Source organism: Oncorhynchus mykiss, chromosome 6, assembly GCF_057628025.1.
Source record: "Oncorhynchus mykiss isolate SJ-2025 chromosome 6, ASM5762802v1, whole genome shotgun sequence".
Lineage (NCBI taxonomy): Eukaryota > Metazoa > Chordata > Actinopteri > Salmoniformes > Salmonidae > Oncorhynchus > Oncorhynchus mykiss.
In genome coordinates this window covers 56,752,366-56,768,455 of record NC_143027.1, presented here as the reverse complement: position 1 = coordinate 56,768,455, position 16,090 = coordinate 56,752,366, and the positions used below count along the sequence as shown (strand labels likewise).

Below are 16,090 nucleotides of genomic sequence, written 5' to 3'. Positions count from 1 at the left end.
GAACCACTCCCCCCCGGGGTAGACTATACTCTCTGTCGGCTCCCGAACGTAAGGCTCTCGAGGATTATTTGTCTGTAGCTCTTGACGCCGGTACCATAGTCCCCTCCTCCTCTCCCGCCGGAGCGGGGGTTTTTTTTGTCAAGAAGAAGGACGGGTCTCTGCGCCCCTGCATAGATTATCGAGGGCTGAATGACATAACAGTGAAGAATCGTTATCCGCTTCCTCTTATGTCTTCAGCCTTCGAGATCCTGCAGGGAGCCAGGTTTTTCACTAAGTTGGACCTTCGTAACGCTTACCATCTCGTGCGCATCAGGGAGGGGGACGAGTGGAAGACGGCGTTTAACACTCCGTTAGGGCACTTTGAATACCGGGTTCTTCCTTTCGGCCTCGCTAACGCTCCAGCTGTCTTTCAGGCATTAGTCAATGATGTCCTGAGAGACATGCTGAACATCTTTGTTTTCGTTTACCTTGACGATATCCTGATTTTTTCACCGTCACTCCAGATTCATGTTCAGCACGTTCGACGTGTCCTCCAGCGCCTTTTAGAGAATTGTCTTTTTGTGAAGGCTGAGAAGTGCACTTTTCATGCCTCCTCCGTCACATTTCTCGGTTCTGTTATTTCCGCTGAAGGCATTAAGATGGATCCCGCTAAGGTCCAAGCTGTCATTGATTGGCCCGCCCCTAAGTCACGCATCGAGCTGCAGCGCTTTCTCGGCTTCGCGAACTTCTATCGTCGTTTCATCCGTAATTTCGGTCAGGTGGCAGCTCCTCTCACAGCCCTTACTTCTGTCAAGACGTGCTTTAAGTGGTCCGTTTCCGCCCAGGGAGCTTTTGATCTCCTCAAGAATCGTTTTACATCCGCTCCTATCCTTGTTACACCTGACGTCTCTAGACAGTTCGTTGTCGAGGTTGACGCGTCAGAGGTGGGCGTGGGAGCCATTCTTTCTCAGCGCTCCCTCTCTGACGACAAGGTCCACCCATGCGCGTATTTTTCTCATCGCCTGTCGCCGTCGGAACGTAACTATGATGTGGGAAACCGCGAACTGCTCGCCATCCGGTTAGCCCTAGGCGAATGGCGACAGTGGTTGGAGGGGGCGACCGTTCCTTTTGTCGTTTGGACTGACCATAGGAACCTTGAGTACATCCGTTCTGCCAAACGACTTAATGCGCGTCAGGCGCGTTGGGCGCTGTTTTTCGCTCGTTTCGAGTTCGTGATTTCTTATCGTCCGGGCTCTAAGAACACCAAGCCTGATGCTTTATCTCGTCTCTTCAGTTCTTCAGTAGCCTCCACTGACCCCGAGGGGATTCTCCCTGAGGGGCGTGTTGTCGGGTTGACTGTCTGGGGAATTGAGAGGCAGGTAAAGCAAGCGCTCACTCACACTCCGTCGCCGCGCGCTTGTCCTAGGAACCTTCTTTTCGTTCCCGTTCCTACTCGTCTGGCCGTTCTTCAGTGGGCTCACTCTGCCAAGTTAGCCGGCCACCCTGGCGTTCGGGGTACGCTTGCTTCCATTCGCCAGCGTTTTTGGTGGCCCACCCGGGAGCATGACACGCGTCGTTTCGTGGCTGCTTGTTCGGTCTGCGCGCAGACTAAGTCCGGTAACTCTCCTCCTGCCGGCCGTCTCAGGCCGCTTCCCATTCCCTCTCGACCGTGGTCTCACATCGCCTTAGATTTTGTCACCGGACTGCCTTCGTCAGCGGGGAAGACTGTTATTCTTACGGTTGTCGATAGGTTCTCTAAGGCGGCTCATTTCATTCCCCTTGCTAAGCTTCCTTCTGCTAAAGAGACGGCACAAATCATCATCGAGAATGTTTTCAGAATTCATGGCCTTCCGTCAGACGTCGTTTCGGACAGAGGTCCGCAATTCACGTCTCAATTTTGGAGGGAGTTTTGCCGTTTGATTGGGGCTTCCGTCAGTCTCTCTTCCGGCTTTCACCCCCAGTCTAACGGTCAAGCAGAACGGGCCAATCAGACTATTGGTCGCATCTTACGCAGTCTTTCTTTTCGCAACCCTGCGTCTTGGTCAGAACAGCTCCCCTGGGCAGAATACGCCCACAACTCGCTTCCTTCGTCTGCGACCGGGCTATCTCCTTTTCAGAGTAGCCTCGGGTACCAGCCTCCGCTGTTCTCATCTCAGTTCGCCGAGTCCAGCGTCCCCTCCGCTCAGGCTTTTGTCCAACGTTGCGAGCGCACCTGGAAGAGGGTCAGGTCTGCACTTTGCCGTTATAGGACGCAGACTGTGAGGGCTGCTAATAAGCGTAGAACTAAGAGTCCTAGATATTGTCGCGGTCAGAGAGTTTGGCTCTCCACTCAGAACCTTCCCCTTAAGACGGCTTCTCGCAAGTTGACCCCGCGGTTCATTGGTCCGTTCCGTATTTCTCGGGTCATTAATCCTGTCGCAATTCGACTTCTTCTTCCGCGATACCTTCGTCGCGTCCACCCGGTCTTCCATGTCTCCTGTATCAAGCCCGTTCTTCGCGCCCCCGCTCGTCTTCCCCCCCCCCCCCCCATCCTTGTCGAGGGCGCACCCATCTACAGGGTCCGCAGGATTTTGGACATGCGTCCTCGGGGCCGTGGTCACCAGTACCTCGTAGATTGGGAGGGGTACGGTCCTGAGGAGAGGAGTTGGGTTCCCTCTCGGGACGTGCTGGACCGTGCGCTGATCGAGGATTTCCTCCGTTGCCGCCAGGTTTCCTCCTCGAGTGCGCCAGGAGGCGCTCGGTGAGTGGGGGGGTACTGTCATGTATTGTCATGTTGTGTCTTTCTGTCCTTTCCTTTCACCCTGTCTCCCTCTGCTGGTCGTATTAGGTTACCTTTTCTCCCCCGCTTTCCCCCAGCTGTTCCTTGTCTCCTCTGACTACCTCATCCACCCCTTTTCCCACCTGTTCCCTTTTTCCCTCTGATTAGGTCCCTATATCTCTCTCTGTTTCTGCTCCTGTCTTTGTCGGATTCTTGTTTGTTGTGTTTCATGCCTGAACCAGACTATCCTCATGTTTGCTGTAACCTTGTCCTGTCCTGTCGGAATCTGCCGGTCTATCTGAGCCTACCTATGTTTGGTTATTAAAGAAGCTCTGTTTAAGTTAATTCACTTTTGGGTCCTCATTCACTCACCGTAACAGCAGGTCTACAATTTTGTTTCTGGTATCCTTTGACAGCTCTTTGGTCTTGGCCATAGTGGGGTTTGGAGTGTGACTGTTTGAGGTTGTGGACAGGTGTCTTTTATACTGATAACAAGTTCAAACAGGTGCCATTAATACAGGTAACTAGTGGAGGACAGAGGAGCCTCTTAAAGAATACTTATTTGCAAATAAATTCATAAAAAAATCCTACAATGTGATTTTCTGGATTTTTTTTTCATTTTGTCTGTCATAGTTTAAGTGTACCTATGATGAAAATTACAGGCCTCTCTCATCTTTTTAAGTGGGAGAACTTGCACAATTGGTGGCTGACTAAATACTTTTTTGCCCCACTGTAGCTATGGTTACAAGTCAAGTAACCCCTATCTGGTACCTTTTAGAACAATTATTTTTAGTGTGTAGTATTCAGAGCTCTGAGTCATTTCAAGATATCTGAGAAATGTAATACAGAAACTCAACTGGAGGTTGATATGAATATAACACTGTGTGAAGGCCATAGGAAACCTATGTTGCGCTTGTAAAATAAAATAGTCACAGTGTATATTTATTTGACCTACGTGTAATTGAATGGTCTTTGTAATTAAATTACTATAGCTCAGCTTTCAACACCAGAGTACCCTCCAAGCTCATCATTAAGCTCGAAGCCCTGGGTCTGAACCCCGCCCTGTGCAACTGGGTCCTGGACTTCCTGACGGGCTGCCCCTAGGTGTTGAAGGTAGGAAACAACACCTCCACGTCACTTATCCACAACACTGGGGCCCCACAAGGATGCGTGCTCAGCCCCCTCCTGTACTCCCTGTTCACCCATGGTTGCATGGCCTGGCACGACTACAACACCATCATTAAATTTGCCGATGACACAACAGTGATAGGCCTGATCACCGACAATGATGAGACAGCCTATAGGGAGAAGGTGAGGGCCTTGGAAGTGTGGTGCAAGGAAAATAACCTCTCACTCAACGTCAACAAACAAATGAGCTGATTGTGGACTTCAGAAAACAGCAGAGGGAGCACCTCCCTATCCATATCGACAGGACCGCAGTGGAGAAGGTAGACACCTTCACATTCCTCAGCGTACACATCACTGATGTGTACCCCTAACTTGCGCTGATCAACTGGCAAGTTTCTTCACCGACATTTTCAACCTTAGGCTGAGTCTGTAATACCAACATGTTTTAAGCAGACCACCATAGTCTCTGTGCCCAAGAACACTAAGGTAATCTGCCTAAATGACTGCCGACCCGTAGGACTCACGTCTGTAACCATGAAGTGCTTTGAAAGTCTGGTTATGGCTCACATCAACACCGTTATCCCATAAACCCTAGACCCACTCCAATTTGCATACCACCCCAACAGATCCACAGATGATGCAAACTCTATTGCACTCCACACTGCCCTTTCCCACCTGGACAAAAGGAACACCTATGTGAGAATGCCATTCATTGATTACAGATCAGCGTTCAACACCATAGTTCCCTCAAAGCTCATCACTAAGCTAAGGACTTTGAGACTAAACACTAAACTCACTCTGCAACTGGATCCTGGACTTCCTGATGAGCCGCCCCCAGGGTAGGTAACAACACATCTGCCATGCTGATCCTCAACACGGGGGCCTCTCAGGGGTGCGTGCTCAGTCCCCTCCTGCACTCCCTGTTCACTCATGACTGCATGGCTTGGCAAGATTCCAACACCGTCATTAAATTTGCCGATGAAGGGCCTCCCGGGTGGCGCAGTGGTTAAGGGCGCCAGCTGCGCCACCAGAGACTCTGGGTTCGCGCCCAGGCTCTGTCGTAACCGGCCGTGACCAGGTTTGGCCGGTAGGGAAATCCTTGTCTCATCGCGCACCAGCGACTCCTGTGGCGGGCCGGGCACAGTGCGCGTTAACCAAGGTTGCCAGGTGCACAGTGTTTCCTCCGACACATTGGTGCGGCTGGCTTTCGGGTTGGATGGCGCTTTGTTAAGAAGCAGTGCGGCTTGGTTGGGTTGTGTATCGGAGGACGCATGACTTTCAACCTTCGTCTCTCCCGAGCCCGTACGGGAGTTGTAGCGATGAGACAAGATAGTAGCTACTAAAAAACAATTGGATACCACGAAATTGGGGAGAAAAAGGGGTACAAATTCAAAAAATAAATAAATAAATAACAGGGCCTACAGGGGTAAAATTCACACAAAAAAAAAAAATATATATATATATATTTTAATTGCCGATCAGTGACAACGATGAGACAGCCTATAGGGAGGAGGTCAGAGACCTGGCCGTGTGGTGCCAGGACAACAACCTCTCCCTCAACGTGATCAAGACAAGGGAGATGATTGTGGATTACAGGAAAAGGAGGACCGAGATTCTCATCGACGAGGTGGTAGTGGAGCAGGTTGAGAGCTTCAAGTTCCTTGGTGTCCACATCACCATCAGACTATCATGGTCCAAACACACCAAGACAGTCGTGAAGAGGGCATGACAAAGTCTATTCCCCTCAGGAGACAAAGGATTTGGCATGGGTCCTCACATCCTCAAAAAGTTCTACAGCTGCACCATCGAGTGCATCCTGGTTGCATCACTGCCTGGTATGGCAACTGCTCGGCCTCCAACCGCAAGGCTCTATGAGAGGGTAGTGCGTACAGTCCAGTACATCATTGGGGCTTCCTGCAATCCAGGACCTCTATACCAGGCGATGTCAGAGGAAGGCCCTAAAATTTGTCAAAGACTCCAGCCACCCTAGTCATAGACTGTTCTCTCTGCAACCGCACGGCAAGCGGTTTTGGAGTGCCATGTCTAGGTCCAAAATACTTCTTAACAGCTTCTACCCCCAAGCCATAAGACTCCTGAACAGCTAATCAAATGGCTACCCAGACTATTTGCATTGCCCCCCCCCCCCCTTTTATGATGCTGCTACTCTGTTTATTATCTATGCATAGTCACTTTAACTCTATTTGGCTCGGCACCTAAAACCCTGACAAAATTTTACAGATGCACAATTGAGATCATCCTGTCAGGCTGTATCATCGCCTGGTACAGCAACTGCACCGTCTGCAACTGCAGGGCTCTCCAGAGGGTTGTGCAGTCTGCCCGACGCATTACTGGGGCAAACTACCTGCCCTCCAGGACACTTACAGCATCCGATGTTACAGGAAGGCCAAAAGGAGCATCAAGGACAACAAACACCTGAGCCACTGCCTGTTCACCCCGCTATCATCCAGAAGGCAAGGTCAGGACAGGTGCATCAAAGCTGGGAGTATCTGCTAGAGACGGAAAAACAGCTTCTATCTCAAGGCCATCAGACTGTTAAATAGCAATTCCTAGTACATTAGAGGCTGCTGCCTTATATACATAGACTTGAAATCACTGGCCACTTTGATAATGGAACACTAGTCACATGAATAATGTTTACATATTTTGCATTACTCATCTCATATGTACAGTATATACTGTATTCTATCCTATTCTACTGCATCATAGTCGATGCCGCTCTGACATTGCTCATCCAGATATTTATATATTCTTAATTCCATTCCTTTACTTTAGATTGTGTGTATGGTTAGATATGACTTGTTCGATATTACTGCACTGTTGGAGCTCGAAACACAAGCATGGGTCAGGGCAGGCAGAACCGGGAATACTAGAAAATGGGAACTATAGAAAAGACAGGAGCAAGGGGGAAAACACTGGTTGGCTTGACTAACAAAACGAACTGGCAACAGACAAACAGAGAACACGTGTATAAATACACAGGGGATAATGAGGGGAGATGGGAGACACCTGGTGGGGGGTAGAGACAAGCACAAAGACAGGCGATACACATCAGGGTGTGACATTTACAATGACAGTAATGAAGTAATTATAAATAACATACAATTAACTCTTGGGCATTGCATTCATTTTCCCATAATAATGCCTGAAACAGGTTCACTCTCACTGCTATTGGGACGTCAGCTTTCTGGCTGATAAGCTACATAATTGAGACGGATTACGGTGCCTCTTTTAGGTCACTCTCCGGTCACCAAAGCATGCCGAGGTCCAAAGCTCTCATTGAGAACTGGTCACTGTGTGTTTCCATGCATGGGGTTTGGACTAATTAGACCCCAATGAATGGGCGGAAGTCCTACAAAACGAGGTGTAGGTTACTACCCCGTGCACAATGGACTCCAAACTCTTTTAAATCCTTAATGGAAATCATTTATCATGCCTATGGCGTATGACCTCCACCCTTTTGTGTTGTCATGTTGAATATTCTGCCCGTATTTCACACCGCTCAATGCCTAATTTAAAACATGCACAAAATCCTCTACATCATGTTGAAGAGCACCCATCTCACTAAATCTTTGATGAGGTCAAGCAGACACCCAGAAAATCTGAAGAAAGGATGGTGTGAAACAGGGTTGAAGGAATGATACATTTATCACTTGATATTTCCATCCCCCTTTCTATCAAAAAGACACTTAAACTCTAGACCATTTGTTTGTAGCATTTACAGGTGTAATATTCAGCATGCTTAATAAATAGAATACATCCCATTATGGATGAATCACAGACGCTGCCGGTGAACCCTGTGTTTGTTATGCTGGTGACCCTGTTGCTCCCATCCTCGCATAATTGCTCCTGTAGTCCCTTAGAGTGCAGGCAATAATAGGTGCTGAGTGAAAGGCGGGGGAGCTGCATTTGCCACAATGAGGAAGAATGCCTCTCAGCTCTCGCCACCAGTGGCAGCCCACTGGGCAAAAACTGGTTGAATCAATGTTGTTTCCACGTAATTTCAACAACAACAAAAAATGTGATGACGTTGAATCAACGTAGGAAACTGACTGGATTTGCAAAAAGTCCTCAACGTAAGGGAATTCCGTAATTTTTTCTACCAACTTTAAAACTAAATCCAAAGTCATGGGGATATTTATTTGTTGATTTCACGTTGAATTCCCCTATAGTGAACTCAGCCAAATGTAAATCAAAAATAGACATTGAACTGAAGTCTGTGTAGCCAGAAATACTGAGGAGTATTTTTGTTTTGTTTTTGCTAAATCTAATTGGGTGGGCCTGGCAGGGCCTGGCTCCCTTTTTATTTATTTATTTATTTTACCTTTATTTAACCAGGTAGGCAAGTTGAGAACAAGTTCTCATTTACAATTGCGACCTGGCCAAGATAAAGCAAAGCAGTTCGACAGATACAACGACACAGAGTTACACATGGAGTAAAACAAACATACAGTCAATAATACAGTATAAACAAGTCTATATACAATGTGAGCAAATGAGGTGAGATAAGGGAGGTAAAGGCAAAAAAGGCCATGGCGGGAAAGTAAATACAATATAGCAAGTAAAACACTGGAATGGTAGTTTTGCAATGGAAGAATGTGCAAAGTAGAAATAAAAATAATGGGGTGCAAAGGAGCAAAACAAATAAATAAATTAAATACAGTTGGGAAAGAGGTAGTTGTTTGGGCTAAATTATAGGTGGGCTATGTACAGGTGCAGTAATCTGTGAGCTGCTCTGACAGTTGGTGCTTAAAGCTAGTGAGGGAGATAAGTGTTTCCAGTTTCAGAGATTTTTGTAGTTGGTTCCAGTCATTGGCAGCAGAGAACTGGAAGGAGAGGCGGCCAAAGAAAGAATTGGTTTTGGGGGTGACTAGAGAGATATACATGCTGGAGCGTGTGCTACAGATGGGAGATGCTATGGTGACCAGCGAGCTGAGATAAGGGGGGACTTTACCTAGCAGGGTCTTGTAGATGACATGGAGCCAGTGGGTTTGGCGACGAGTATGAAGCGAGGGCCAGCCAACGAGAGCGTACAGGTCGCAATGGTGGGTAGTATATGGGGCTTTGGTGACAAAACGGATTGCACTGTGATAGACTGCATCCAATTTGTTGAGTAGGGTATTGGAGGCTCCCTAGTGGGTGGGCCAGCGTCCACCGAGGCCCACCCATGCCTACGCCCCTGCTATGCTCAGTGGGAGCTGCTCTCATCTCTTCAGTCTGATTCTGCCAGTATTACCCCCCCCCCCCCCCCCCGACCCATCCCCATTCATTTCCTCATTAATAAGTCTGTCTGTGTCACTGTGTTATTTAAAGCCAGAGATCCTCCCTTGCTCTGTTAGAGCCACTGGGTTGCATCTGTCTGCTTCGCTCTCTCTGTGTGTGTGTGTGCGTGTGCGTCGTGTGCGTGTGTGCGTGCCTGAGTGAGTACGCGCAGGCAAGCGATCGAGCCAGTGAGTGAGCAAGCGAGAGAGAGAGAAAGGGAAAAAGAAAGCAATCGAGAGGGAGAGAGCGAATCGGAGTGCGAGTGCAAGACAAAGCTATGAAATTAATCCGAGCTATATGCCTCCTGCTTCTTTGTCCAGCTTTGAGCCTCAACACTAGGTAAGTCTAAAATATGAATGGTCTATTATTCTTACTTCACCTTCAATGATTCTGAAAGAAAGGGGGATGGTGAATGCAGAATGGCTAATCATAGAAGATACTAATCTTTAGCTCCGGCCAGTCCTGCGAAATAGGTTAGGCAGCCTGGGTTCTGGCGGGAGATGCATCTGTGCTGATCATGATGTTCTGAGGCAGTAGACTGAAGGCAAAATAAAGCTTTATCTGTTGAACTATTCTCTGTGTTAAACTGAAAGAGATATGTCTTTGGTGGTGAAATTCACTGGCTAAAAATGCTTTGGAATTGTGTATGCATCGCTTACTGGGATTTGCAGCAGTTCTTGTCTCCGGCTTGCTGGAAAGGAGCAAGTTAAGTCAGAGAAGGAACTAAAGAAGGAACTGGGCTGCTCAGAATATTGCAATTTCTTGAGAGCGAGAGAGAGAGGGGGAGAGAAAGAGAGAGAGAGAGAGAGAGAGAGAAAGAGAGAGAGAGGGAGAGAAAGAGAGAGAGAGAGAAAGAGAGAGAGAGAGAGTGAGAGTGTGTGTGTGTGTGTGTGTGTGTGTGTGTGTGTGTGTGTGTGTGTGTGTGTGTGTGTGTGTGTGTGTGTGTGTGTGTGTGTGCAGAATAATGCATTGGGGGGAATAGAAGGAGGAGGAGGGGATAGAGGAGGAGGAGAGGCGAGAGAAATGGAGAGATGAGTCGACGTGCAGTGAGGAGGGAGGTTTTAATGATTAATTAAACCATTGATAAAATCATTCCTCTTTCAAACGAGTGCCTGAACACTACTCCCATTACTGGGGTCTTTGTGAACGATAAGCCAAGGTTGTCAGAGAGTCTTAAATATGGCTTAAAGACAGATACACATTATAAAACTTGCACTCCTCTCATTGCAGTTTTGTCTACTTTGACCTGATGGAATTTTAGCTTGGGTTGGTAGACCTCTCTACAAGTGTGCTCCTAAGTGATGAATGTAGTGGCAGAAGATACGTGGAACAGAGACATAGACACATAGACAATCAATGCATCGGCACATTTTGCAGAGCCCTGAGAGATTTGAATAAGCTAATTTGGTGATGCTGGAGATTCCGTTGAAAGCACAGCTTATATTGGATTATGAATATGTTGATGAATGTTCGAAGTTTGGATTGTGTTTTACGAAGTTGAATGAGATACACTACATGACCAAAAGTATGTGGACACCTGTACTTCGAATATCTCATTCCAAAATCATGGGCATTAATATGGAGTTGGTCCCTCCACTCTTATGGGAAGGCTTTCCACTAGATGTTGGAACATTGCTGCAGGGACTTGCTTCTGTTCAGCCACAAGAGGTCGGGCACTGATGTTGGGCGATTAGCTCTGGCTCACAGTCGGCGTTCCAATTCATCCCAAAGTTGATTGATGGGATTGAGGTCAGGGCTCTGTGCAGGCCAGTCAAGTTTCTTCCACTCTGATCTCGACAAACCATTTCTGTATGGACCTCGCTTTGTGCATGGGGGCACTGATTTGCCTAGTTAAATAAAGGTTAAATATTTTTTTTTTTTTAAATAGCCATACTGAAACAGGAAAGGGTCTTCCCCAAACTGTTGCCTGGAAGCACAGAATCGTCTATAATATCATTGTATACTGTAGCGTTAAGATTTCCCTTCACTTGAACTAAGGGGCCTAGCCCGAACCGTGAAAAACAGCCCCAAACCATTATTCCTCCTCCGCCAAACTTTACAGTTGGCACTATCCATTGGGGTATTTAGCGTTCTCCTTGTTGAAAAGAGTCTCCTATGACAGTGCCACGTTGAAAGTCACTAAGGTCTTCAGTAAGGCCATTCTACTGCAAATTTTTGTCTATGGAGATCACATGGCTGTGTGCTCGATTTTATACCCCTGTCAGAAATGGGTGTAGCTGAAATAGCTGAATCCACTAATTTGAAGGGGTATCCACATACTTTTGTATATATAGTGACATATAGTGTAAATGTGTAAATGACCCCAATGAGACACTTGAAGTCATGATTAAGTGACTGACTGACTGGCTGCTTGATTGACAGATTAGCTAATAACTTATATGTAACAAGTGGCATTAATGTGTCAGAGGCTCAATGGATGTGTTAAGCTTATAAAGATATTTATAAAGATATACAGTTGAAGTCTGAAGTTTAAATACACCTTAGCCAAAAACATTTAAACTCCATTTTTCACAGTTCCTGACATTTAATCCTAGTAAAAATACCCTGTCTTAGGTCAGTTAGGATCACCACTTTATTTTAAGAATGTGAAATGTCAGAATAATAGTAGAGATAATGACTTGTTTCAGATTTGATTTCTTTCATCACATTCCCAGTGGGTCAGAAGTTTACATACACTCAATTAGTATTTGGTAGCATTGCCTTTAAATTGTTTAACCTGGGTCAAACGTTTCAGGTAGCCTTCCACAAGCTTCCCACAATAAGTTGGGTGAATTTTGGCCCATTCCTCCTGACAGAACTCGTGTAACTGAGTCAGGTTTGTAGGCCTCCTTGCTTGCACATGCTTTTTCAGTTATGCCCACAAATGTTCTATAGGATTGAGGTCAGGGCTTTATGATGGCCACTCCAATACCTTCATTTTGTTGTCCTTAAGCCATTTTGCCACAACTTTGGAAGTATACTGGGGGCCATTGGCCATTTGGAAGAACCATTTGCGACCAAGCTTTAACTTCCTGACTGATGTCTTGAGATGTTGCTTCAATATAGCCACATAATTTTCCATCCTCACGATGCTGCCACCCCTGTGCTTCAGGGTCGGGATGGTGTTCTTCGGCTTGCAAGCCTCCCCCTTTTTCCTCCAAACATAACGATGGTCATTATGGCCAAACAGTTCTATTTTTGTTTCACCAGACCAGAGTCCCCATGTGCAGTTGCAAACTGCAGTCTTGAATTTTTATGGCGGTTTTGGAGCAGTGGCGTCTTCCTTGCTGAGCGGCTTGTCAGGTTATGTCGATATAGGACTCGTTTTACTGTGGATATAGATACATTTTGTACCTGTTTCCTCCAGCATTTTCACAAGGTCCTTTGCTGTTGTTCTGGGATTTATTTGCACTTTTCGCACCAAAGTACGTTCATCTCTAGGAGACAGAACGCGTCTCCTTCCGGAGCGGTATGACGGCTGCGTTGTCCCATGGTGTTTATACTTGCGAACTATTGTTTGTACAGATGAACGTGGTACCTTTAGCCATTTGGAACCAGGATGAACCAGACTTGTGAAGGTCTACACATTTTTTTCTGGGGTCTTGGCTGATTTCTTTTGATTTTCCCATGATCTCAAGAAAAGAGGCACTGAGTTTGAAAGTGGGCCTTGTAATAGATCCACAGGTACACCTCCAATTGAGTGAAATTATCAGAAGCTTATCAGAAACTTCTAAAGCCATGACATAATTCTCTGGAATTTTGCGAGCTGTTTAATGGCACAGTCAATTTATTCATGTAAACATCTGACCCACTGGAATTGCGATACAGTGAAATATAAGTGAAACAATCTGTCTGTAAACAATTGTTCGAAAAATGATTTGTGTCATGCACAAAGTCGTTGTCCTAACCGACTTTCAGAAACTATAGTTTGTTAACAAGACATTTGTGGAGTGGTTGAAAAACTAGTTTTAATGACTCAAACCTAAGTGTAGGTAAACTTCCCGAATTCAACTGTGCCTATATACGGCCCTGACACCATTTTCTTCCCTTGAGAGTCCTCCATAATTGGCCAAATAATGACCATTTTGTGCAAAAACCCCAATTTTGACAGGCACACTCTGCCCATTTGGGATTTGCCAGAACTACCCTATGGCCAGTCCATTTCTGTATATGGCTCTGACCTAGACTAATTCAGTGGTCCCTAAGCAGGTATCACTACTAGACAAATCTGGCCGTGTCTAGACTTGACAGTTCATGCAGCTTTAGTATTTTGATCATAGAGTTCTGATCATGGAATTCTGAACGCATCTATCTACACCTACGGTGTGCGTCCAAATTCCCTTTTCCCACGCTATATTCAGTTTACAGTATGCATTCTACAAATGGTGGAATAGGTGCACAACAATAATAACACAATAACAACTGATGGCACCAGCTAACTACTGTAGCCAACTAGCCAGCTAACCTCTGTAGCAAGCCAGCAAGCTAGCAAGCAACGCTAAAGGGATTACAAACGGGTTAGCATAATAGTTTTGGTAAATATTTGAGGCCAGTCAGCATGTTCCTCACACTCTAGGAATGTATTTCCTTCAAATGGTATAATGAAAAGACACCTCTCGGTCCCAAAACACACGTTTTCTGGAGACTTGTGGTAGGAGTGTTGATGACGTCAGCCACTGAATGCGCTTTCGGTAGCCTGATTGCGACCAGACTGAGGAGAACTCTGCAAAAAAATGCTTCTCAGACCACCTCCTGAAGTGGCCTGCCAGATCTGAACACAATCAGACCACAAAGCGACTTTTGTGAGTCTAGACCCATCTTTTCAACGCTATCTTCGTATTCTGAAAGCAGAAGTCAAACGTAAGTGTCAAATGTGGACACAACCTCTGAATAAACTGATCTCAATATGCTGAGTAATGGTACCAGAGGAATTATATTCCGGTTGCTAATTGACAAAAAAGGTGTCATGTTGACTTTTTGGTTTACGAAATGAATTGAAGTACATTGATGTGTGCATGAAGTATTATATTGTAGCATTCTATTATAGTGTAAACAAACGCAAAAATCGTAAATGTGTTTTCATGAAGGTTCTTACTGCTAAACCTCCCCACAAACAAACAACACTAGCGGTTTTCTTATGATCAAATACATCCAGACCAGTTGCTTATGCAGCTTTACTGACCTCTAATTGATTATTTTACCAAGCAGCACATTACTGCTGCTTGAGAGGATGTGGTTCATACAAGTGTTCCCCACTTACAGTAGTGTCCTGCTGAGATTGAGGCTATCCTAATATGGACACCATAGGGTTAATAACATCCTGATCAGGACTACAGTTTGTATGTGTGTCAGTAACATACACAATGTGTTTAGTCTTTAGCCCCAAACCTGGTCCAAGTGGCCCACAATGTGTGTTGGATAATTATGAAGAGTAGGTCTTGAGCTTCTTATTTTAAATTTTTTTATTTTGCGAAACTTAGCAAAAAAAGAAACGTTCCTTTTTCAGGACCCTGTCTTTCAAAGATAATTCGTAAAAATCCAAATAACTTCACAGATCTTAATTGTAAAGGGTTTAAACACTGTTTCCCATGCTTGTTCACTGAACCATAAAAAATAATGAACATGCACCTGTGGAACGGTCGTTAAGACACTAACAGCTTACAGACGGTAGGCAATTAAGGTCACAGTTATGAAAACATAGGACACTAAAGGCCTTTCTACTGACTCTGAAAAACACCAAAAGAAAGATGCCCAGGGTCCCTGCTCATCTGCGTGAACGTGCCTTAGGCATGCTGCAAGGAGGCATGAGGACTGCAGATGTGGCCAGGGCAATAAATTGCAATGTCCGTACTGTGAGACGCCTAAGACAGTGCTACAGGGAGACAGGACAGACAGCTGATTGTTCTCGCAGTGGCAGACCACCTGTAATAACACCTGCACAGGATCGGTACATCCGGGACAGGTACAGGATGGCAACAACAACTGACCGAGTTACACCAAGAACGCACAATCCCTCCATCAGTGCTCAGACTGTCTGCATGCAATAGGCTGAGAGAGGCTGGACTGAGGGCTTGTAAGCCTGTTGTAAGGCAGGTCCTCACCAGACATCACCGGCAACAACGTTGCCTATGGGCACAAACCCACCGTTGCTGGACCAGACAGGACTGGCAAAAAGTGCTCTTTACTGACGAGTCGCGGTTTTGTCTCACCAGGGTTGATAGTCGGATTCGCGTTTATTGTCGAAGGAATGAGCGTTACACCGAGGCCTGTACTCTGGAGAGGGATCGATTTAGAGGTGGAGGGTCTGTCATGGTCTGGGGCGATGTGTCACAGCATCATCGGACTGAGCTTGTTGTCATTGCAGGCAATCTCAATGCTGTGCATTACAGGGAAGACATCCTCCCTCATGTGGTACCCTTCCTGCAGGTTCATCCTGACATGACCCTCCAGCATGACAATTTCACCAGCCATACTGCTTGTTCTGTGCGTGATTTCCTGCCAGACAGGAATGTCAGTGTTGACAGGAATGTCAGTGTGCCTGGATCTCAATCCCTCCCAGAAATGTCCGGGAACTTGCAGGTGCCTTGGTGGAAGAGTGTGGTAACATCTCACAGCAAGAACTGGCAAATCTGGTGCAGTCCATGAGGAGGAGATGCACTGCAATACTTAATGCAGCTGGTGGCCACACCAGATACTGACTGTGACTTTTGATTTTGACCCCCCCTTTGTTCAGGGACACATTATTCAATTTCTGTTAGTCACAGGTCTGTGGAACTTGTTCAGTTTATGTCTCAGTCGTTGAATCTTGTTATGTTCATACAAATATTTACGTTAAGTTTGCTGAAAATAAACGCAGTTGACAGTGAGAGGGCGTTTCTTTTTTTGCTGTGTTCACATTCTCAGATTTAAAAACAACAAAGCGGCCACCCCACCAGTTGTTTTGTT

At 46.1% G+C, this 16,090-nt stretch overlaps 1 protein-coding gene across 1 annotated transcript in view; it reads left to right on the top strand.

Annotated features, from left to right (window-relative positions):
* Positions 1–9,211: 9,211 nt before the first annotated feature.
* The window catches only part of LOC110526185 (leucine zipper protein 2), a 177,908-nt gene continuing 171,029 nt past the window's right edge, over positions 9,212–16,090 (top strand). Inside the window, exon 1 of the mRNA XM_021606898.3 lies at positions 9,212–9,484. Within this exon, the coding sequence (XP_021462573.2) occupies positions 9,423–9,484 (62 nt within the window). The 5' untranslated portion in view covers positions 9,212–9,422. The remainder of the gene's footprint in view (positions 9,485–16,090) is intronic.